General features: G+C 53.6%; 1 protein-coding gene across 2 annotated transcripts in view; it reads left to right on the top strand.

The window, feature by feature from the left end:
- The window catches only part of ST5 (suppression of tumorigenicity 5), a 104,856-nt gene that overhangs the window by 74,630 nt on the left and 6,913 nt on the right, over positions 1-23,313 (top strand). For both annotated transcript variants that reach the window (XM_023754567.1, XM_006089645.3), the window contains exons 5-14: positions 7,297-7,448; positions 9,325-9,540; positions 10,693-10,789; positions 11,314-11,358; positions 12,343-12,527; positions 13,577-13,686; positions 13,899-13,968; positions 16,786-16,863; positions 17,459-17,599; positions 21,914-22,062. In XM_023754567.1, coding sequence (XP_023610335.1) covers positions 7,297-7,448; positions 9,325-9,540; positions 10,693-10,789; positions 11,314-11,358; positions 12,343-12,527; positions 13,577-13,686; positions 13,899-13,968; positions 16,786-16,863; positions 17,459-17,599; positions 21,914-22,062 — 1,243 coding nt within the window. The remainder of the gene's footprint in view (positions 1-7,296; positions 7,449-9,324; positions 9,541-10,692; positions 10,790-11,313; positions 11,359-12,342; positions 12,528-13,576; positions 13,687-13,898; positions 13,969-16,785; positions 16,864-17,458; positions 17,600-21,913; positions 22,063-23,313) is intronic.

Below are 23,313 nucleotides of genomic sequence, written 5' to 3' on the forward strand. Positions count from 1 at the left end.
CTAAAGTGAAACCCCCAATATTTCCTCTGCTTGCGGGCTAACCAGTTCAGCCAGCCCCAGTTTCACAGAGGCTGGCAGACTCCTGGGTCATAGGCAAAGGACTTGATCACTCACTGCACAGCAGCAGCAGGAGCCGTATGTTCCATGGTTGCCCTGCTCCCACATCCCACGGGGCAGCGGAGAGGAGGTCCAGGGAGAGGCAGCACCCACAGTTTAGGAAACCCCAGTCTCTTCAAGGGGCTGCTTGCAGACCTGCCCATCAGGAGACATTATCCTTATTGCTCTGGTCAGGAATCCACTCTGCCTCTGCCCTGGAGGGAGACTAGTCCTGTCTTCCAAGGCTGTTTGCTGTTCAAACATCTTGGAGAAGATAGTCTGCAACCATTAATTCCTCTTCTTCAGAAGGTCAGGAATGTAAGACAACTCTGGCGAATTGTCCGCCGACAGCTGGGAGGACTTGGTGTTGGCAAACTTGTGTTTGAGGGTCAATAAAAACCCAATAATCTAGGCTGGGTTGGGTTTATTTTTGGCATTCACTTTAATTCTGGCCTCGTTCTCTTTGGGGAGACGGGCTTTAATTCAGCTCAAGTAAAGTGTGTGTCCCGGGGAAGTGGCCTACTCTCTCATCTCTTTCTCCTCTCTCTCCTCTCTCTGTTTCTCATCCCTCTCTCCTCTTTCTGTCTCTGATCTCATCTTTCTCATCTCTCTCTCCTATCTCTGTCTCTGTGTTTTTCGTAGGCCTTGAAGCTGGAGGGGACATAGTCTTAGTTAACACATTAGAGAGAAGTGGCCCCAGTGGAGAACTCTCTAGTCTCTCATAAGACTGTGGGATCTTGCCCTAACCGGTTTGGCTCAGTGGATAGAGCATCAGCCTGTGGACTCAAGGGTCCCAGGTTCGATTCCAGTCAAGGGCATGTACCTTGGTTGCAGGCACATCCCCAGTAGGGAGTGTGCAGGAGGCAGCTGATTGATGTTTCTCTCTCATCGATGTTTCTAACTCCCTCTCCCTTCCTCTCTGTAAAAAATTAATAAATAAATAAAAAAGACTGTGGGATCTTAGGAAAAGAGAACCACCTATTCCCTCTTTGATCTGAGCCATCGGGCTCATCCTTTTCTCCTTAGAACTTGCTGGGCCAGCATTTCTGGGGCAACAGCTACAGTGGTCAGATCCACATAGGCACTGCTTTCCCAGGAACGGAAGTGATTAGCATGTAGCCATCTAAAATTAGGTCATAACAGGAAGGCTGTGGGAGTGAAATCCCTCCAACAGCAAAAGGGCTTGAGGAGGGAGGCCTCTTCCCTCGCCACTGGGAAAAGCTCTGTACACACGGGTCACCCAGCCTCGGGTCACCCAGCCTTTGGGGTCAAGAGCTGTGGGGATCAGAGGCACAACCCCACCTCCCTCCCCACCTCAGCTGCAGGATGAATTCCTATTTCCTCTTGTTTGGAGTAAATTGTAATGTCATTGCTGCCCACGGCGCTTGTGGCTGCTGCCCTGGGCAGAGGAGGCACTACCCACACTGGTCCTCACTGTTCTCTCTTTGAGAAGCTTCACAGCCCTTCTGTGCCGCCCAGGGATTTCAGGTGGGGGGATGTTCTTGTAGAACAGAACTGAAGTGAGAGAAAGGGACGCTTTAACCATGTGAACTGTCCGGAGATCCATGACTCTAGGACTCTAGTTCGGGTGGTTGTTTGGGAGCGGTGTTGTGGTGGTGGTGGTGGTGGTGGCGGCGGCGTGTGTGTGTGTGTGTGTGTGTGTGTGTGTGTGTGTGTGAGAGAGAGAGAGAGAGAGAGAGAGAGAGAGAGAGAGAGAGAGAGAGAGAGAGAGAGAATGAATTTTGCAGCCACTTTCCTGAGCAGCAGAACTGTTCTTGGGCCTTCTTAGGTCAGGTTAGAGAGAAGAAGAAGAAGGAGGAGGTAAGTGTTTCTGGGGTTGGGCCTCCTCGCTGAGTAAAGGGGACTTTATGCCGATTTGAGAGGTGGCATGAGGATACTAGACAACATAGGAGCAGCCTGGATACTTCTTGGACAGATGATTTAGAACCAGTGTAAGGGCTGGCACGGGCTGGCATTGGAGCTGGGGCATGCTCACCAGCTTCTGGATCTTGGGCACCTGCATAGAGAGTTGGGAGAGGTAGTGTGGGAGGGAGGGCAGGGAATGGCCCAGGCACCTGGGTTTTGCTTCTACCTTGTAGGATGGGGTCGGTTCCAGGTCTGTAGCTATTTCAGTGCCCATTTTCCTTCTTTGTAGCTCCCACTGCAGCCGGGTCTGAATTTGTGGACCTGACCAGGGAGGCTAGAGGGAGCTTTCTCTCCCTTAGACTCTGGTTGATTTATCCCTTTCTCCATCCCTGGAGACAGGATCAGGGATTAGGAGCCTCCTCCAGAGGCTCTAGGGGGCCCTGTTTCTGAACTCTGAGTGTCAGTTTCACTTTTGCCTCCGATTGACCAGTGCCTCTGATTTCCTAGAAGCTTCTCTGTCTGGGCCCAGTCTGTGCTACGTGAGGGTCCGGTTCTGGTTCTGTTTGGATTACCCAGCTCTTGTGCTGCCTGACCTGCAGAGGGACAGACGAAGCTCTGTGAGGGGTGTATGGCATGGGGCTGTGAGGGAAGAGCACCCAGGCTAACCCTCCACCTTGGGGAGCAGCCCATTGGACTGGGTTCCTGGTCTGTGAGAGACTGAGGGCCATTTGGCCCAGAGGCGCTGGCCTGTCTTCTCTGTGAGCAGTGGGCTTGAACCGGGGCCTTGGGAGTTTGCCGGCTTCCCTCCCACACCATAGAGGACGCCTGGGGAACTGGGGTGGGTTCTCCAAAGCAGGCTGAGGTTCATCCCGCTGACTTCAATAGAGGGGTTCAAAAGCAGAGTGACTGCCTCCCTGCTTCCTGGGGCTGTTAATTCTCACCTGTCCAACTTGACCTCTGCCCCGGAATATGCTGCTTTTCTCCAAAGCCTTATCATCATTTGCCTTCTGAGCCTGACACTTAAAAATGCACCCGAGGAAGCCGCTTGTTAGGGAGTTATGTGGAGTGGCCTGGGCGCCTGACCAGGGAGCCCGGGCTGCATTCCTGCAGAGATTCCCACTCCAGTCAGCTCGCTGGGGCTGAGGGAGCGTTTCCAGGAACTTGAGTGGGTGGGAGCTGGGGACAGGCTGGCCAGCCTGCTTGCAAAGCCCTCTGTGCCTCCGCTCTCCCTCTGCCCTCTTCTCTCCTTTGTCCCCAGGCTGGGAAGCAGTAAGGCTCAGAGGGGCCCTGACAGTATAGAGGCTGCAGCCCAAGGCACAGCCCAGGGAACGGTATGCCAGGCAGGTGGGAAATGGTGTCCAGGCTGGGTGGGTGGGTAACACTGGCCCCTTGGAGCTCCCATCCGATGTGCTGTGCATTGTGGAGGGAGTCGAGCCCTAAACCTGGCCCTCTCTTCACTGTGTGTGTGCAAGAGGGGGTGGGGACAGAGAAGCGGAGAACCGGAAGAAACAGCTGGTTGGAACCCAGAGAGGTAGATGCTGAGGGAAGCAGCAGACCCAGGGCCCTAGTCATGGGTGTGGTCCAGGAAGCTTAGGATTCTCTTTGGAGAAATTCTCAGTGCCTGTGCATATACATGCGTGCGCGCGCACACATACATACACACACACACTCACTCCTTCCCTAACTGGTTCTTCCAGTTGGGTGTGTGTAGGGAGGGGGGTGCTGGCACATTCGGTTAATAACCGGAGGAGCTATGGGGAGGAGTGGGGGCTAGGCTGGGTGGGGCTGGGCTCTTCCTTCCAGAGGATCTCTGTGATACGTTTGGGCTCTGACAAGTCCCTTTAAAAGAGCTCGAAGCAGAAATTCTTGGCCATGCCCTTGTCCCTTATCTCATCAGCTAAGCTGGGAAGGGTTGAGACCTCTGGCTTCCCCAGCTGGGCTTGAGGAGAGGAGATGGGGTTGCTCAGAGCCAGGCCTCCAGGGAAGAAGGCTGCCTCTTCTACCTCCCCCAGGGCAGGGTGGGGCCGCAGCAGGGAAGTCAGGGCAGGAATGCAGGTGAAAGCCTTGCAGTCTGCCCTGTCTGTCTCCTAAACTTCATGTTCCTCCACTCAGGCCTAGCTTCCCTGGCCTTGCTGTGGCTCTGCTCCCCTAAGGAAGTTCGAAGCCTTATCCTCCAACCTCCCCCTCCCCCAGCTCGGAACTAGTGCTTTGACAGTTAACTTGCTCTCAGCAGGTTCACGTTAGTGGCTCTGGGATTCAGGGCCTGCTTGGTCTCTGCACACCCCCACCCCTGGCACCCTGACTCCTGGGGAGATGACTGGGAGTATCTCTGTGATTTAGCTCCAGAGGGCAGCCAGGGACACTCTAGGCAGCCGAGAGGAGCAGGTGAACTAGAGCTGTGAAGGGCCCAAGCCAAGGCTGGGGAGGCAGGGCTTGGGCTGGGGCCAGCGGTCGTTTCCTGGAGAAATGATTAGCGGCCTGGTTATATCAGACAGGAAGTTAAGCATTGCTGGAGACGAAGAGGCTGATCTGAGGACTAGGCAGGTAGGAGGAGCAGGCATGTGAGGCTTTCCTGAAATTTTGTTTCCAGAGGCAAGACTCGTGTCGAGAACCTGGCGTTCCCACTGATGTGCATCAATGTCGTACATCTATTCCTTCCTTGGGCCTCCGTCTCCTACATCTGTTTTTGTTTGTTTGTTTGTTTGTTGTTCAGGTTTGGGTTTTGTATCAATGTTCAAAGCTCTGATTCTGGGGAAAGAAAGAAGGGAGAGGAGGAGGGAGGGAGGGAGGAGAAGGGAAGGATAGAGGAAAAGAGGGATACATGTCATGGCGCTCAGAAACTATTAGGAAATCCAGAAACATCTATCTAAAGCAGTGGGTTTTTTAAGAAATTATTCTTCAATTACAGTTGACATAGAATATTATATAAGTTTCAGAGGTACAATATAGTGAGTGATTAGACGTTTATATACCTTATGAAGTGATCACCCCGATAAGTCTAGTGCTCATCTGACACCATGCATAGTTATTACAATATTATTGATTATATTTCCTATGAAAGCAGCAGTCCTTAATTGGGGGGGTGGGGGCGAGCAATTTCCCCTTCTTCTGTCCCTCCCTCCCTTCCTTCCTGTCTTCTCTTCCATTATCCATTCGCCCACCCACCCTTCCATTTGCTCAGGAGACATTTTTGGTTGTTACAACTGAGGGGATGCTGCTGTCCTCTAGTGGACTGAGGTCAGGGTTGCTGCTAAACATCCTGCAAACATGCACGTACAGGACAGTCCACCACGACAAGATTTATCCAGCCCAAAAGTCAGTAGTTTGGAGAAGCTCTGATCTAAAGGAGTTGAGACAGTTCACGCTGTAGGTTGGGGATGACGATAGGGCTCTGGCTGAGCCTCTGGCCCAGGGCAGCGTGGGTTTGATGAGCTTGGAGGAAGTGCTCTTCCTGTCCCCCTCTCAACAGTGGTGCTCTGGTCTCGTTTTGCCAGATCAAACGACTGCCCTGGCATTCGCTGACCCGTGACCCCCACACCTCTCTGCTCCAGGAAGTGTGCTGGAGAGGGGCCAAGACGTAGAGTCTACCCTGACTCCTCCTGAGTGCCCACAGTGGGGTGGCAGGAGACAGCTTGCAGGGGGTGCCAGGTTTATTATTTGGCTCCCTGAGGCAGGGTTGCCGGGCCAGCTCTGCTTAGTCAGGGCTCTGGAATGGAGACAAGTCATTTTCATACCATGACTGTGTTACAGGAAAACGGCTGCTCAATTGCTGGGACGCTGCTGGTGTTGGGAATCACTTAATCTGGTCCCCAACCCTTTCTTGACCCATCTTAGACTCGCACTACAGAGACTTGTGCTGCTCCCCGGGCAGTCTTATTAGCTCTGACTGAAGTCTTCCATTCACACGTCCCCTCCTCCCTCCCCTCCCGCACCTCTCAAAGGCATTTCCTAAATTCATTGTGGTTTTTCTTGATAGTAGTAAGTAGCTGCCGTGATAGGGTGGATCTTGACTTTGGAAACGGAGAAATTGGTAAGCATATGGGGATTGCTTTTTCTCCTGCATCCTAGCCTCGGAAAGCTTGTGTTCCAGTGGCCCTGGTTTCTAGCCCTTCTGCTCCCCGAGAAAGGGTCTCGGAACTCCGTTGGGGCATGAGGCGAGCCCAGGCCTCCATGGGGCTGGTTGGTCGCCCAGGCTCAGTCCTGCTGCTGAATAGAGGAGCTGGAGTGAGCCCCACCCTCACCACGTGTGCTGCCTCCAATGCCTCATTCTGGCCACTGGTGCCTAGGTCCCTGGTCCCACATGGTGGTGTTGATATGGAAGGGAGCAGAGGGCTGTAGTCGCTCACAGTCCCCATGGACTGCAGTTCTGGCAGGACTGACCTGGGTTATAGTATTGCATTTTAGAAAAGCCCAGGCATGTGTCGGAGGGAAAGGGGCAGGAGGGTATTGCTTCTGGGAAGAGGTTGCTCTTCAAGGGCAGAGGCTGTGCTTCGGACTCGGAGATTCCCTGGTCCTGCCCCTACAGTGCCTGCTGCCAGCTATTGGAGAACCCCCACCCCCACCCCTTCGGCCCAGGCCCCTTTCAAGCCTTTCCCGCCTCTCCTGTGTCATGCAGGAGACCTTATTCCCAAAGGGGAGCGAGGGCCTTCTCTTTTCTGCCGAGCTCAGCAGTACAGGAAATGGAGTGGCACAGGGTCAGAGCAGTTCATTGAATAAATAATCACGGCACGTCACTACTTGCTAATCTCTGTGTGGGGCTAGGGTTCCCTCAGTGGACCAGACAGAAGAACAGTCCGAAAGGAGTTGCCGAGCAGTGTAGTGGGTGAGAGCGAGGCCTGGGAAAGCCCTGCGCCCTGGAGTTCTTTAGAGTCCCTCGAAGCCCATCCCCCCAAAGTGGGTCCTCGGGGAGCAGCCAGTAAAGGGACAGCCTCGTGACCTCTCTAAGCCTCTCCTACCTTGGACTGTGCATCTCTGGGGCTTGCACAGCAGAGGGACAGGAGCCAAGGAGAGACGCCTGGTGTTGGCGCTGTGGGCTGGCTGGGCACAGGCAGGGGTGGCTGAGCCAGTCTTGTGCAATCCCTGAATTTATAAAACAGAGGCCAGACAAGGCTGAGCTGAACTGGGGGTGGGGGGTTCAGCTTCTGGACTGGGAGCCAGGATCTGTTTGTAGCCTCCCACTGCAGACGGGGCGCTGCATGACTCATGAGCCGAAGGGCCAGGCAGAAGCCATTCTCTTTGGTTCACAGGAATCCTGCTTGTTTATTTGTGTGAGAGAGAGAGCGTGCGTGCTTCCTTCTTCCCTTCTCCCCCTCTCTAACCTTTCCTCCTCTGCAGGAGATCTGCCCAAGGAGAATCCATATGAGGATGTGGACTTAAAGAGCCGCAGAGCGGGACGAAAATCCCAGCAACTGTCAGAGAATTCCTTGGACTCTCTGCACAGGATGTGGAGTCCTCAGGACAGGAAGTACAGCAACCCGCCCACTCAGGTAACGGCAGCCGGACTTGCGCCTGCAGGGCCACCGTGGGGGCCTGTCCTACCCAGGCTGGGCCTGTTTCCACCGGCTTTTCCCCTCCCCAGTGCTTGGCAAAGGATGTGACCTCAGTCAGGAGAGAGCTCTGCACTCAGGGACTGTGGCATGTTGAAGCCCTTGGGGACAATGGAGACATGCTCTTCGGGGCATCCTGTCCGACGGCCGTCCTTTCCCCTCTAGAGCTCTGAGCTGCCCAACTAAGGCAGGAGTCCCTGTGGTCAGCTGGCTTATCATTTTCCTCCCCACCCCCTTCTGTGGGAAGCAGGAAGGCAGGGCCCTGGGTGAGCCTTGGCATTCTGCAGCGCTGGCAGAAATGACCTCAGTACTGGCACTTGGGGGGCCAGGCACAGGTCCAAGAACCAGATTTGAGAGCTAGCCAGGTGTCCACGAGACCTGGAGCCACTCCTGTTGGAGGGAAGAAGAATGAATCGCCCAGGAATGGACTGAAAGAAGGCAGAATGAGAAGGGTGAAGGGTCAAAGGAGGCCCTCAGACTTAGCTCCTTCTGGCCTTGTCCAGGGTGGTGGACAGGAGACAGGAGAATTAAGGTGCTTTGGACCTACCCTGGCAGCTGTAATTCTCCATGCAAATGGGGGGGGACCTGGAGGTTATATATATATATATATATATATATATATATATATATATATATATATATATATGTTATTCTTACTTGAGGATATTGTTTTCATTAATTTTTTTTTTTTTTAGAAAAAGTAGAAGGGAGGGAAGGAGGGGAAGAAAAAGAGACAGAGAGAGAGAAAGAGAGAGAGAGAGAGAGAGAGAGAGAGAAACATTGATATGAGAGAGACAGACCCATTGGTTGGCTCCTGCATGCGCTCTGACCGGGGCTGGGTATGGAACCTACAATGCAGGTACATGCCCTTGACCAAGACTCGAACCCATAACCCTTAAGTGCTTTGGCTGACTCTCTTACCACTGAGAAACACTGGCCAGGGCTGGAGGGACCTGAATATTTTTAACATTGGCTAGAGAATATAAAAATGATTTCTTCTGACTGGAATAATGTGACTATTTTTATAAAAGATTTACCTTCTAATGTGCTTCCATTGAATGTGTATCACCTGACTGATTGGGTGGGAAGGAAAGAGGAATTGAGGGGCGGGGAGGAAGGAGGACGTGGTGAGGAGTGATGAGAGGCAGTGCCAGACCCACACAGCAGGTGGGAGGCAGGCCGAGTTTGGGGGGCGGGGGTGCTGCCTGGCAGTGAGAGGATCGCTGAGAGGAAGGCGGCTGGACTGTAGGGTAGCAGTCTAGATGGAGGGAGGCAGAAAGTGGATCAGGGCTGTGAGGGAACCACCTGGCTATGAGGCCGGCCTTGCTGGGCTTTGGTGGTCAGAGCACTGTGCTGCCCCTAGAATACGTGAGCAGGGCCAGGCTGGCATGTAGACTGTGGCCTCTACTGGAGAAGCCTTTTAGGACTGGATCGGGCTGCGGGGGGAAGATTGGCTGCAGCGGCCTGGCTCAGTAGAGAGCAAAGTCTAAGTCTAAGCCTTGTCCCAGAGCTCAGGGGAGCCCCAGAGTTCCCGGTTGGCCTTTTTCCACTCAGATGACAGCCCCGTTTTCCTAGCCTCTGCTTTCTTTATTCTGGCAGAAGTCCTTAGCTTCCTTTGTGGGAGCAAGTATCTAATCTAGCCCTGATTAGCAGCTACGGTCTTGAAAGAGGAAACCCCAGAGGGTGGAAATTTCAGGGTGGGATTCTGGGAGCCGGTGATGCCATCCTGTGGCTGCTAAGTCCAGGCCCCAGCAGGGGGGTGCTGGCCAAGGCTTCTGTGGTGAGCCCCTCCCCCACTGTGTCTCCCCCATGCCAGCTCTCCCTGAAACCAGGCAGCCAGACCTTGCGCAGTGGAAACTGGTCGGAAAGGAAGAGCCACCGGCTGCCACGATTACCCAAGAGACACAGCCACGACGACATGCTGCTGCTGGCTCAGCTGAGCCTGCCATCCTCACCCTCCAGCCTCAATGAGGACAGCCTCAGCACCACGAGTGAGCTGCTGTCCAGCCGCCGGGCCCGCCGCATTCCCAAGGTAGCCTCCCCAGTGGGGCTGGGCGGGCAGGCGGGCAGGCAGGTGGCTCGCTCCTTCCTTCCTTTTCCTTCCTTCCCCTAATCTGGGATTGCTCCCTCAGTTCTCCTTGTGTATATTCTGGGTCCATGCACTGGCCTTTCTTCTTCATCTGGTTAATTCCCTTTTCTTTTTTTAAATATATTTTATTGATTTTTCACAGAGAGGAAGGGAGAGGGATAGAGAGTTAGAAACATCGATGAGAGAGAAACATCGACCAGCTGCCTCCTGCACACCCCCTACTGGGGATGTGCACGCAACCCAGGTACATGCCCTTGACCGGAATCGAACCTGGGACCTTCCAGTCCGCAGGCCGACGCTCTATCCACTGAGCCAAACCGGTTAGGGCGTAATTCCCTTTTCTTATCAATAAAGATGCAGTAAGTGATTAATAGGGGGCAGATGTTAGGGGAAGGACAGGTCGGCTTCTGCCCCCAAGAAGTACTCCATGGCTCTGGATGGATGGAAACCAGTCCTTAGGAGACACCTCATTACTGCAGTTTGGGGTGTGCATTTTGAGGTCTCTATACACAAATATTTTCAGGCTTTGAAGGACCTCAGGCTCAAACATTGACTCCCTCTCTATAACTCTCAGAACGAAGAGTTTGCAGCAGTCATTTATAGGCAGCCAGGCCCAAACCGTCAGCCCAAAGCGCGGCAGGATTTAGCTAACTGGTATTTTTAGCCAGCAAACAATGCTTGGGTATATTGGGAATTTAGCTCCTTCCTGTCAGGGCTCCAGGTTCTGGCCCAGAGGGGAAAGGCTGGAATCCCTGTTCCTGTTATTGCATCTGAGGAGCTCTTTGTCTCCGTTGGTTCAGGGACTCTTGGGACCCAGGAGTTCCCATCCTGTCCAGTTTGATCCCAGTTCCTTCCTCTGGGGAGCTAAGTTTAATGTCCTTGTCTTGGGACAGGAGTCCACTTCGGAGGCGTATAGATGGAGAGCTACCCGACAGTCTGCACTTGGTGTCAGTGTGGCAGGGAGACCAGCATTGGGCCTGGGGCGGGAGGGCAGCAAGCTTGCACCAATAAGGCAATGGGTGGCCTACTAAGCCTTCTTGGCAGTAGGGGCAGCTGGTGTTAGGTTACCTCACCCTCCCTGCTTTTCTCACCCAGCTTGTCCAAAGAATTAACTCCATCTACAATGCCAAGAGAGGAAAGAAGAGGTTAAAAAAGCTGTCTATGTCCAGCATTGAGACAGCATCACTGAGAGGTAGGCCTTGATACTCGAACTGGTCCAGGTGTCTGGGGCCCTTGGGCATTAGAAACAGGGAGAGGCATGGACTAGCTTCAGCTTACCCTTTTGTGGGCCCATCACGGGGATCCTCCTGCCTTCTAGGAGGGTAGAGCCCGGCCAAGAAGTGGTCACATGAGAGGGGAGGGCGAAAGAGGGAAGAAAGCCGTGGATGGGATGGTTCCGGCTTTGGGCTGTGAGGCCCTGAGTAGGGAGGTGGCTGTGGGATCAACTTCAGGCAGAAGGAAAGTCCAGACTTCCTTGGGTCCTCAGCTTCTCCAGATCAGGACTGGATGGTAAGGGTTTGTATATAGTTAAGCACCTACAGTTTGAGCTCTGAAGGACCCTGGTCTCAGGCCACTCAGCGCCTGGCCATGGGCCCCCGGACCTGGGACCAGGTACAGCTTCATCGCTCATGGGAAGAGTTGGGGGGAGGAAGCATCGGAAACACTTGCTGTGGGGCAGGGGCTCAGCAAGCATGCACTCCCGCTGTTTCTTTCCAGATGAGAACAGTGAGAGCGAGAGCGACTCTGACGACAGGTTCAAAGGTGAGGTGTGGCTCCCCACGAGCATGGCAGCCTTTCCCAGCCCCGGCTCTGGGGAATAAGCCTTCCCTCCCTCCTCGTGTGTAGTGCCCATGTCCCGGTTGGCCTGGTTTGGAGAGATAGCAGGCAGGCAGGATACCGGGCCAGCAGAGCAAGGAGCTATGGGATTGTCCGTTTCTACAGTCAGGTGAGCTCAGGCCTGCAAGGTTAACCTCAGACGTCTCCCTTGCCAAATTTCAGGCTGGTGTCCTGGCCCACACTTTCCCAAGCCGCTGTCTGTAGGGATTGTGTACTGGGTTTGCAAATGTGAATCCTGGCGGACGTAGATGGGTTCAGAAGATTGTAGGCACCTCTTCTTGTTCTAAGGAACGTGCCTCAGTCTGAAACTGGTCCTCCGGAGGCCCGAGGCCACTCATCTGCCTTCCCCTGGAGTGGAGGACTGCCGCCTCCCGGAAAGGCTCTGGGACCTTCCCATTCCAGGGGCCTTGGACAAATCTCTGTCCTTTCTCTACTGGGAAACCCGGCCTAGACCTTCCTGGAGGATGGAAGTAGGGGGAGCTAGTCCCCTCCTTCCCACCTCCACTGGCCCCGGCAAGTGGGCAAGTGGACTTGGGCAGAGGACGGGGACAAAGGGTTTCAAGTTCAAGGACTGATTGAGGCCTAGGGATGAAGCCTTAGCGGATGTTCATACCCCTAGTCCTGTTGGCACAGGGGTGGGTGGGCGCCAGTGACACATGCCTGGGTTTGCCTGGCTTGGGCAGTCCTGTTGGCCCAGCACAGCCTCCAGAGGCTCCAGGAGGCCCAGACCAGTAGCTCCCTGTGTCAGGGCGACACCTTGCTCCCACCCCTTCTCCCCCAGACCTAGCTGTGCGAGGGTGTCAGGCTAGGCTCGTGTGCTTAGAGGTGATCCACAGAGACTGAGCCCTGAGTCTGGTGTGGAGGGGGGCTAATGTGGGGTCTGCTTCCTGACCTGTGACCTGCCCCCAGCCCACACACAGCGCCTGGTCCACATCCAGTCGATGCTGAAGCGTGCGCCCAGCTACCGGACGCTGGAGCTGGAGCTGCTCGAGTGGCAGGAGCGGGAGCTCTTCGAGTACTTTGTGGTGGTATCGCTCAAGAAGAAGCCATCCCGCAACACCTACCTCCCTGAAGTCTCCTACCAGTTTCCCAAGGTGAGGCCATCCCCACCCCTGCACCCCTCCTCTACCACCTTGTGTCGGCCTGGCCCATCTGGGGAAGAAGAGAGGCCCCATCCTGCCACTGCGACTCACCTGGCTGCCCTGAGCGTGGCTGCTTATCGCCAGGAGGGAAGACAGGGTTCCCAGGGCTGAGGGTGTTTATGCAGAAGGTGAGGGGCGGGAGAGCACCTCCCAGGGTGCTTAGACTAAAGTCACATTGCTTATAAGGACTAACAAGGGTCCTGACATGGGCCGCTGGCTTCTCTCTCTCTCTCTCCCCACTTTATTGAGATATAATTCACATACTATATAGTTCACCTACTTTACAGTGTGCAATTCAATGACTTTTAGTATATCACAGAGATGTACAGTTAGTTTTAGAACATTTTCATCACCCCAAAAGGAAACTCTGTACCCATTCCCCCATCTACCTTATCTCTTTCTACTCCTTCCCTGCTCGGCACCACATCCTGGCCTCCATTCCCTTCCTTTGACACCCAAGCCTTTCTCTCTGCCGGAGCATCTGTCTGGAATGTCTTTTCCCAGCTCTTCCCATGGCTGCCAGCTCTTTCTTGTTCTTCATTCACTGTTCAGATGGTACTTCCTCCAGGAGATCTTTCCAGATACCCCAAAGAAGCCCCTCCCCTGCCCAGCTCTCTCTGTCCTATCACCCTGTTTATTTCCTTTGTGACCTCCTCTGAAATCGTGTTGTTGATGATTTCACTCTCCTGACCCGTGTGCAGAGACAGGGACCTTGTCCACTTGGTTCCCATTGGTAGCCCCAGCGCATGGCACAGTGCCAGGTGCCACATGCAACGTGCCCATTTAATAGCCATGGAATGAATACATGATGGCTCATCCCACACCCAGACCCCTCTGTGAGAATTGGGAGTGGGGACAGGGTTTGCTGAGAAGCATGCCCGTTGATAGGATGCCATCCAGGGCTCTCAGGGGAGGAGATGCTTCTTAGCCACCCCTACCCTCCACTCCCAGGCTCCACGCCTTCCCTTGTCCATCTCTCCCCATATTCCTCTTGCCTGCAGCTGGACCGACCCACCAAGCAGATGCGTGAGGCAGAGGAGAGGCTCAAGGCCATTCCCCAGTTTTGCTTCCCTGATGCCAAGGACTGGCTGCCTGTGTCCGAGTATACCAGGTGAGGCCTGCTGACCTGGCTGGCGGGAGGACGAGGGCAGAGCCTCTTTACCCCCATGGCAGTGGGCAGTTGAATGGGGCCCACCCTAGTCCCAACCTCCTCTCCGCAGCAACCCGGCCCTTCACCCCCTCCCTGGGATGGCAGTCCCCTTCCTGGGGGCTGTCCCTGGGTCCTCTGATGCTTCCCTGATGCCAGACCTCTCCCTGTTCCAGTGAGACTTTTTCTTTCATGCTGACCGGGGAGGATGGCAGCAGACGCTTTGGCTACTGCAGGCGCTTACTGGTGAGTAGGGCTGTTCAGTCCTCAGGGGCTGGGCCACGGCATTTGTATGTTTGTGTGCCCTTCTGCGACGTTAGCTTGTATGATATGCTATGTTCTGCTCCCTTGTGTGCTCCCTGAGGCCACCCCAACACACACACACTCACACATACATACATATACACACACACTCACCTACACACACGCACACATACACACACATTCTTATAGAAGAGGCACTCCTGGGTTGGCAGGACTCAAAGGGGCCACTCTGACTGGGCCCTAAGATTATGTGTAATATGGGGGAGAGAATGGATTGCTTTCTGGGCTGTCATATGTTTTTAGCTTGCCTATACTTTGTCTTTTCATTCATTTGTCTCCGGCTTCTGAGCTCTGATTGCTAATTCCAGATTGCAGGACTTTGTCACCCCAGCAGTATGTGTGTGTGCAGCAGATTGGGGTGGAGGAAAATCTTCTTCACCCCCATTTCTAGCCAGCCTGATGTGGAAGGCATCCTGCCCATGGTTGGCAGGGCTGGAGGCTGAGCAGGAACAGAGCAGTGCCTTCTCTGGGGTTGTGGGAGAGATGCCTTTCCAATGGGATTCTGAGAGAGATGCCTTGAACTCAGAGGGGAGAGTTTTGAAACTATAAGCCATGCTGTGGAGAGAGAAGTCCTTCCCTAACTCCCTTCCCGTTAGTCCTGGGACATAGATAGAGGTAATGGTAAGAGTCCTGTTGCACTGTCCCCTGGAACTCACCAGGAGTGTTGTTGGCTAGGGTTGTCAACTATGTTTCAGGGTTCCCAGGCTTTAGTGGGAGAAGGCCTTACTAGATGCCAGTCTGGGGCAGATGAGGGTTATCCTCGGCAAGGATAATACACAGCAGGGACCCCAAATGAAGGATTTGGGGCCACTCATTCATTCATGCACTCATTCACTCATTCATTCATTCATTCATTCATTCAGAAACACGTATCATACACCTGCTGAGGGTCAGGCAACATTCTAAAGGCACATAAAGGTGAGTTAGACATGGATCCTGCCCTCAAGGAACTTTTAATAGTGGAGCAGAGGGGGTAGGACTTTCAATGTAGAAGGGAAGGCAAAGGGAATAAACTATTATTTAGAACCTATTATGTTCCAGGCTAGCTGTTTTAAGTATGTCATTTTCCTTAATTCTCATAATAACTCATAAGGTAGTGTTATGTCCATTCTATAGATTAAGAAACTGAGACTCAGAGTGTAATGATATTCCAAGGTCACACAGCCAGTGAGGGACAGAGCCAGATTTATTCTCAAATCCTTTAACACCAAGTCTGGTGCTCTTGGGTCACCCCAAAGGGTAGTCTGGGGAGAAGTGTTATATGGATGTGCAATGCCCAGTGTGGGGGACTAAGAGAGTGTGGAGCAGTACAGATGCAGGTGGAGAGCCAGGCAGTGGCCAGCACACCCCAGGTTCCTTGGGCCTGGAGGGGAGCATTCCGAGGGCTCCCTTTGCAGGAGCAGAGCCGGATCAGAGCTGCTCCTTTGCAGTGGGCCTGCTGCCCCCAGGGAAGCGCATGTTTGTCCTGGCTGCTCAGAGAGGGCCTGGGCTGGGTCCCTGCCAAGGGGGCTGGCACTAGCTCGGCATTCCTGCAGATTGGACACAATGATTCTAACCCAAATCCCACATACTTGATTTAATCGCTTGGGGCTTTAGGGGAGGCGGGGGAGAGGGAGAGATTGAGGAGTGAGTTTCAGGCCTAATATGGACAAAACCAGATTCTGCCTTCTCTTTAGATCTGTGACGTGTGGCCAGCAGGTTTGGAGACTGAAATAGCCCCATCTGCATTTGCTTAGCAGCCTGCATGAGGGGCCAGCACCTGCTGCTCTCCTCCCTCCCTCCCAGGCCTTGTCAGGCACTCCCGGCCTCTGAGCCAGAGGCGGCCACAGAGCCCTGCCAGCCTCTGGCTGGAGCAATAGACTCCTGTGGGCTCACCTCAGCCAGCATTTGGAGGCTCCTGGCGTAGGGAGCTCTCAGTGCACAACTCCTCCACTGCCCACCTTTTAAATCCCTTCTTTTCTTTGTTCTCCTCTACTCTGTAGCATACCTCTATCCCGTGCCTTTGTGTCCCTTTCTCTTCCTTCCTGTAAGAAAGCAGCATGCTTTAGAGGCAAAACAGCAAATCAGGGTCAAAACAGACTCCTGGTTCCATGACTTGTTGATACATGATCTTGGGCAATGGCTCAATATTTTTAACTCAGTTTACTCATCTATAAAATGGGGATAATAGGGCTTATCTCACAAGTTTACTTCAGTAATGTACCCAGCCCAGGACATTTAATAAATAGTAGTTTGCTTTCCATATATATTTTTAATTAGTCTTCCTAGAACGGGATGGACCAAGCAAGGGAGAAAAGAGCATCCGAGAAAAGGAATGTTTTGCAGAATGCCCCCTGTTGGGGGAGCAGAAGACTACATGGCTTGCTACTAAGAATATATACAAGTTCCTCTCATTACCGTTGCATTCTTGGGGGTCCCAGCCTTAGGGCTGTAAATCTACAAATCATACTACAGCCTCTGCCAAACTGCTTTGTCCTTTGCCAGTCCTGTTAGTGTCTTTTTTGGGGGCAGGGCCCATGTAGAGTTTTGCAGGAGGCTGGCACCTCGGGCTGGCAGGCCCACCAGAGGCTGAAGCCTCCCCACGAGAGCCTGGCTGAGTAGAGGTTTAGAAGAGGTTTGGAGTCTGTCTTCTTCCACTGGATGAGTAGTCCTCAGCCCTCGGTTCCCAAGGAAAAGGAGCCAGATGTAGTAATCATGCATTCTCTGTGTCTGTGTCTCTCTCCTCCTGTCCCGGCCCAGCCAAGCGGGAAAGGGCCTCGGTTGCCAGAGGTATACTGTGTCATCAGCCGTCTTGGCTGCTTCGGCTTGTTTTCCAAGGTAAGAGGGCTCTGGCTTCCTTCCTCCTTCCTCCCCCCAGCTGACAGCTCCCAGAGGAGTATCCGCAGCCAGCTTAGATGAGAAAACCACCTGTGTGTGCGAGTGAGAGGGCGAGAGAAAGAGAGAATGCAGCCGAGAAAAGAGCAAGTGCAAGCGAGCTCTCTGACTTCCTCCTGGTTCCCGAGACTGGCTCCCCATCTGGCCAGCTGGCATCTCCCAGCTCCTGCACCAGCAGCGTCTCCTCATGTCACAGCCCACCCTGGGCCATGGGCAGAGACAGATTTCTTGGGGACAGAGACCACCTTGGGGAAGCCAAGTGCCCAGGGACCTGACTCTCAAGTGGTATTTCCTTGGCCCAGCTACTCAGTCAGCTCTTGGCGCCTGAGGCCAGGACTGGTTAGGGGGCAGAGCAGTCATGGGGTGCCAAGAGAAATGAGAAGGGTTGGGTGTGAAGCTTCTGGAAAGACAGTTCTCCTGTTTCCCAACGTTTGGCCCAGGCTGGTCCGATGCCAGGCTGCCCTCTTCTCTGCCCAGGAGGTTGGGAAGGGCAGCACCCTGACACCCTTCCTCTCTGGGCGGCTGGTGGCGGGCACAGGTCCTCGATGAGGTGGAACGGCGACGTGGGATCTCTGCTGCGCTGGTCTACCCCTTCATGAGGAGTCTCATGGAGTCGCCCTTCCCTGCCCCAGGGAAGACCATCAAAGTGAAGACATTCCTGCCAGGAGCTGGCAACGAGGTAGGGATTGCTGCTCCTCTTCTCCGACGAGGGACTGGGGCTGGAGTGAGGCCTGCCTACCCAAGGGTGCAGTCTCTGGGAGGCACAGAGCATGGCCCGTCCTTGCTCACCATGTTCGTACACCTGCTCAGTAGGAACTGACAGAGGGAATGATAGGACTGCCATTCTCTCTGCCCAACTCGGCGACTCCTAGGGGCCTTCCCTGACCTGTTTGGACTAAACTGCACACCACCTGCCCTCCTTTCTCATTCACCCAATAGGTACTCTGTGTTCTCTCACAGTCAGGGTCATGCCAGACTACAGTTAAAGAGAGCACAGCTCTGTCCTTGTGGAGTTCATAGTCCAGTGGAGAGACTAGTATTAAATAAGTATTTCTACATGTAAGTAGATAATTCTTAATGTGTTAAGTGCCAACTGAAAGCACAGGAGTGCGAGTGTGTCACGAGGGGTCTGCTTTAGATTAGGGGCCAGGGAAGGCCTCCTCTGAGGAAGGGGCAGTTTACCTGGTTGCAAGGTAAGTAGAGTCAACTCAATGAAGTGGGAGGAGGGAGACTGAAAGAGAAGGGTGTGGATGGGAGAAGGTCATTCCAGGTAGAGAGAACAGCACATGCAAAGGCAAAAGTTGGGGAATTGTGTGTGCTTGTCAAGGAATTGAGAAAAGGCCAAGATGGTTGGCAGGGTGGTGAGCAGGGGTGGAGAGGCCGAGTCATAGTGTGCCTGCTCGGCCAAGGTAAGGATTTTGGATTTTATCTAAAGCAGGGTTGTAGGATCTGAGCTATGTTTTTAAGATCTCACTCTGGCTGTTATGTAGATAATGGATTGGGGTGACAATAGGGATGCTAGCTAGGCTACTGTGGCTGTGGTGTAGGTAGGGGATGATAGTAGCTTGGATTAAGGTGTGCTGGAAAAGATGAAGAAAAGTAGATGGATGAGATGCATTTTAGAATTAGGATCAAGAGCATTTTGTGTTTGATTTGAAATGGGGAATAAGGTTAGGGAGATTTTAAGGCAAACTCCCAGCTTTCTGGCTTGAGCAATGGGGTAGCTGATGGAGCCCCTGATGGAGGAACAGGTTATGAGGAGGAAGGGTCTGATTTTGTGCAAGTTACATTTAAGATACCTGAGAGACACCCTAGAGAAGATGTGTGGTAGCAGAGTGTAGATAGGGAAGAGAAGAGAGCCCAGCCTCAGTCCTCCTCAGTCCTGAGGGACCCCAACTTCGAGAGGTCCCGCAGTGGAGGGGTAGCAGCCCTGAAGATTGAGAAGATAGGAGGGCTACCAGGAGAGGGCGAGACTTGGAAGCCAAGGAAGGGGGGGCAGGGCATCTCAAGAAGAAAGGAGTGATCAGAAACTGCCAAGAGGTCAGGATGAAGATGGCAAGATGCCTTGACAAGAATGGATTGCAGCCGGAACCGGTTTGGCTCAGTGGATAGAGCGTCGGCCTGCGGACTGAAAGGTCCCAGGTTCGATTCCAGTCAAGGGCATGTACCTGGGTTGTGGGCACATCCTCAGTAGGAGGTGTGCAGGAGGCAGCTGATCGATGTTTCTCTCTCATCGATGTTTCTAACTCTCTATCTCTCTCCCTTCCTCTCTGTAAAAAATCAATAAAATATATTAAAAAAAAGAAAAAAAAGAATGGATTGCAGAAGAGTGGGGACTGGGGGGCCAGAAGCCTGAGGTGTGTGAGTTGAGAAGTGAATGGATAGGGGGTGAGAAAGTGGGAACAGCCTGTGTAGACATGTTTTCAAGAGGCTTGGCTGTGGAGAGAACTAGGGAAGGGGACAGTGGTTGAAAGGAAGTGTGGGGCCAGGGGAGAGTTTGTTGAGGATGGTTGTTAGGATGCTAGTGGAATGGCCCCACAGAGGAAGTTCAAGAAGCAGGAGGGCCCAGCTGGTGGGCTCAATGGTTAGTGTCGACCCATGAACCAGGAGATGGTTTGATTCCCAGTCAGGGCACATGCCCAGGTTGCAGGCTCAATCCCCAGTAGGGGGCATGCAGGAGGCAGCCGATCAATGATTTTCTCTCTCATCATTGATGTTTCTATCCCTCTCTCCCTCTCCCTTCCTCTCTCTGAAATCAATAAAAACATATTAAAAAAAAAAAAGAATCATACACAAAAAGACTCAAGCCTTATGGTAGAGTCATTACTTAAATTATTTCATTTCAAAAACAAAAAGAAGCAGGAGGGAGGGTATAATCCAGCTGTCACCCGTAGGCACTGGTGGTGGGGTCCAGGAAGGGGCTGACTTATTTTTGTGCAATACCAGGGAGGGCCATGGCTTGTAGACTTTAGATTCTCATCTGATGGCTCTGTTTTCTACAAATAGAAAAGAAGGTCATCCTCTGAGAGTGAGAGCTGGGTGCTGGGTTCTAGAGAGGGAAGAAGTAAATTAGTCGTTGCAAAGAACAGGAGAGGGACTGCTCAGAGAAATGCTGGGTTTGCTGGGAGTGAGGAAAACCATTTAAGACCTTGCTCTTAGGCTCTTTTCGCCCACCCTCGCTGGGAGGGATTTGGCCTCATGAGTGGTCTGGGGTGGGACAGCTGACTCTGCCCCAGAGCCCCACAGCAGGCCTTCAGGATGTGGCCCCGCCCCTCACCAGCCTCATTTCCCATCACTCTGACTTGAATGACTGACTGTCCCTGAACCCTCTTCTTTTTGCCTAGAAGACACTTCCCTTCTTCTCTCCACGTTCAGCATCTTGTGCTGAGCAGAGCCCTGCCCCCACCCTGCCCAGAGGAGGTTGGCACCTTTCCTCAGAGCCGGAAGCCCCTCTGCACATGTTCGTCATACGTTTTCTCTGTCCCGGCACCAGTCTCACGGGCTGTGGTTAGGCTCTTTCAGCCTCACTGGACTGTGATCTGAGGGGGGATGAATGAAAAGAAGCCCAGGTCAGGAGGCTGCCGGGGTGAATTCCCACTCCCTGGAGGGTGCCTGGCTCTTGGGTGGTGGGGGTGGGGCTATGCACTGCAGAACCTCTGGGAAGGACGAAGGACCGCATGCAGGTTCTCAGGAGGCTGGGTAGGGGCACTTCACTGTGTCTTCTCCTGGCAGAGACAGGACGGGTGCAGAGGTCTCTGGCATAACTGTGATGTGGGATTCCTTCTGCCCACACTCACTGAGCATTTTGGGTGTACCCAGTACCAGATCTGGGGGTTCACTACGGGGGGTGGGGGGTTGGGAGGTGGGGGGTGTTGGGAGACCGAGCATAAACACGTTGTTAGGGCGACTTGTGCCCATGATGTGCCCATGTGGCTACTTCTCGGGGCACAAGGGATGAATACTGACTGAGCTGGGAGTTAGAACTTCACTTGCTTAGACCTCGAGGCACAGATGGGATGATGTGGGGGAAGCCCCTTGAAGAGAGTTCTGAAGCCATAGGGCTGGAAGAGGGAGTTGGTTTGTTGCCCCAGTTCTTAGGAGGCCCGTACCTCCATGCTGCGCACATTTGCTGAGGGACCCAGGGAAAGACTAGGCCACCCCAGGACAGTGCTGCGGTGTGGCCTGAAGTTCGCAGTTCCCTGGCTCACACTGCCGGGATCCACGCTCCCCTCCACCCTCATAACTGCACCCAGGAAGTGGCTCTCCACTCATGGCACTGACCTTGGAAGTGGCCTTGCAACTCCTTGGGAGGAACGATTACTAGGTCCGGCCCTGATAAAGAAAGTCCGGCTTCCTGGCAAGGTCGCAGAATAGCCGGCCCTTCCTGCTGCTTTTCTTGTCCCTGGCACAGAGATTAAGATAGGCTGGTAGAGAGAGAGGCGAGGGTGGCAGGACAGACAGAGCCTCTGGAAGGAGACTAGCAGGAAAGGGAAGGGACATGGCAGCAAGGACACTGGCGTTGCCTTTCCAGAGGCGGGTGAAAATAGAGTCCCGGGGTGCGGAGATGTTGCTCTTCCTATGGCCTGAGGAGCAGCCAGCAACTGTGGGGGCTGGTCAGCGTGGGGGCCAAGATGTTTGCTTGGGGAGATGGGCAAGAGGGTGGAGAAGACCCTACACATCAAGCTATGCTCTTTCCTCATTCCCCTCATCTGTGAGTAGTCAGCTCTCCTCCTCCCTTTCCCGAGAGCCTGATGGGCGGCCCCTCAGCTCCTTCCTGCTGGAGCCTCCCCAGTGCTCATGGAGTTAGCCCTCCTGCTCACCAGTTGGGTGTCCGAGGGGAGGAAGAGACTGGGTCTTTTGCATAGTGGGCTAGATTAGAGGCCTGGAGAAGAGAGGGTGGGAAGGGAGACCAGCATCCGATCACTTTGTGAAGGACCTGGGAGGGGCACCAGCTGGCCTGCCTCGACCCACTTTCCCCATCGCTCTCCTGCAGGTGTTAGAGCTGCGGCGACCCATGGATTCCCGGCTGGAGCACGTGGACTTTGAATGCCTTTTCACCTGCCTCAGTGTGCGCCAGCTGATCCGAATCTTTGCGTCACTGCTGCTGGAGCGCCGGGTCATTTTTGTGGCCGATAAGCTCAGGTAGGCCCCCTGTAGGGCAAGGTGGAGAAGAGGGGGAAAGCACATCACAAATTCACCCAGCATGTATTTATGAACCCCTGCCCGTGTGTGTGTGTGTGTGTGTGTGTGTGTGTGTGTGTGTGTGTGTGTGGTGAGATCACATGGAGAGGGAAAGGTTAGCGAATCCGGGAAGAAAGGGCGGTTGGGAGCACACAAGATGAGAACCCAGTTGAGGGCTGGCCTGAGGAAGAGGAGGGACACTTCCTTTGCAGCAGCCAAGACTGTGCAGATGCAAATATGGGGCGGGCAAAAGTAGGTTTACACTTGTGAGGACATGAAACACTGTTCATTCTTGTATTATTATTTACTAACTAGAGGCCCGATGCATGAAATCTGTGCAAGGGCCTCGGCCCCTGCCGCCTTGGCGGCTGCCTTTGTCTTGGTTGCTGCAGCTGAGGCTTCGTCCAGAAGGTTGTCCGGGAGGATGTCTGGTTAATTAGCATATTACGCTTTTATTATTATAGATTTTTGTATTATTTTTTATACAACTGTAGGCTACTTTTGCCCGCCCCTGCATATTCATATGGAAAGAGGTAAGAAAGGAGATTTCTGGCCGATGGCCGCATTTCTGCCAGTGGGGGAGGCAAGGCCATCCCTTTGGGATGATGAGTTTGAGGAGAGTGATGAACCCTAGGAAGGGTCCCCGTGAGGAAGGGGCCAGGGCGTTGACCAGGGGTAGGGATCGTAGGAGGAGTGCCAGTTGAGAGTGTCACCTGGAGAAGGCAATTGACCGCAGTGACCCAGGGCCAGGCACTTGGGGATTTGGGATGGCTGAGGTGAGGCGCTGAGGGTGCTGGGGGAGTGGTTGCAGGAATGCTGGCCAGTCAAACGAGGACAGGAACAAGGAAACATCAGGACCTGGAGGTGTCCGTGAGCAGGGAGGCTGGCTTAGGAGGAATAAGGAAAGAGCTGGATGGGTCACAAGTCTTGGTCCGAAGCGTTGGCATTGATGATTTTAGAGGAGGTCTGGATGCCAAGATCTGGTTGAGGCCATCGGAGGGTGGCAGAAGTGTCACTGGACACGAGGTGTCCCAGAAGAAGCCAATGTGGATGGGACTAGAGATCTCTGCGGTCTCTGTTCTAAGAACACTAATACCATTTATGAGGGCTTCTTTCTCATGACCCAAGCCTTCCAAAGCCCCACCTCCTAATGTCATATTTGGGGTTAGGGTTTCAACATATGAATTTGGGGGGACACAAACAGATCATAGC

This window comes from Myotis lucifugus, unplaced genomic scaffold, assembly GCF_000147115.1.
Source record: "Myotis lucifugus unplaced genomic scaffold, Myoluc2.0 scaffold_61, whole genome shotgun sequence".
NCBI lineage: Eukaryota > Metazoa > Chordata > Mammalia > Chiroptera > Vespertilionidae > Myotis > Myotis lucifugus.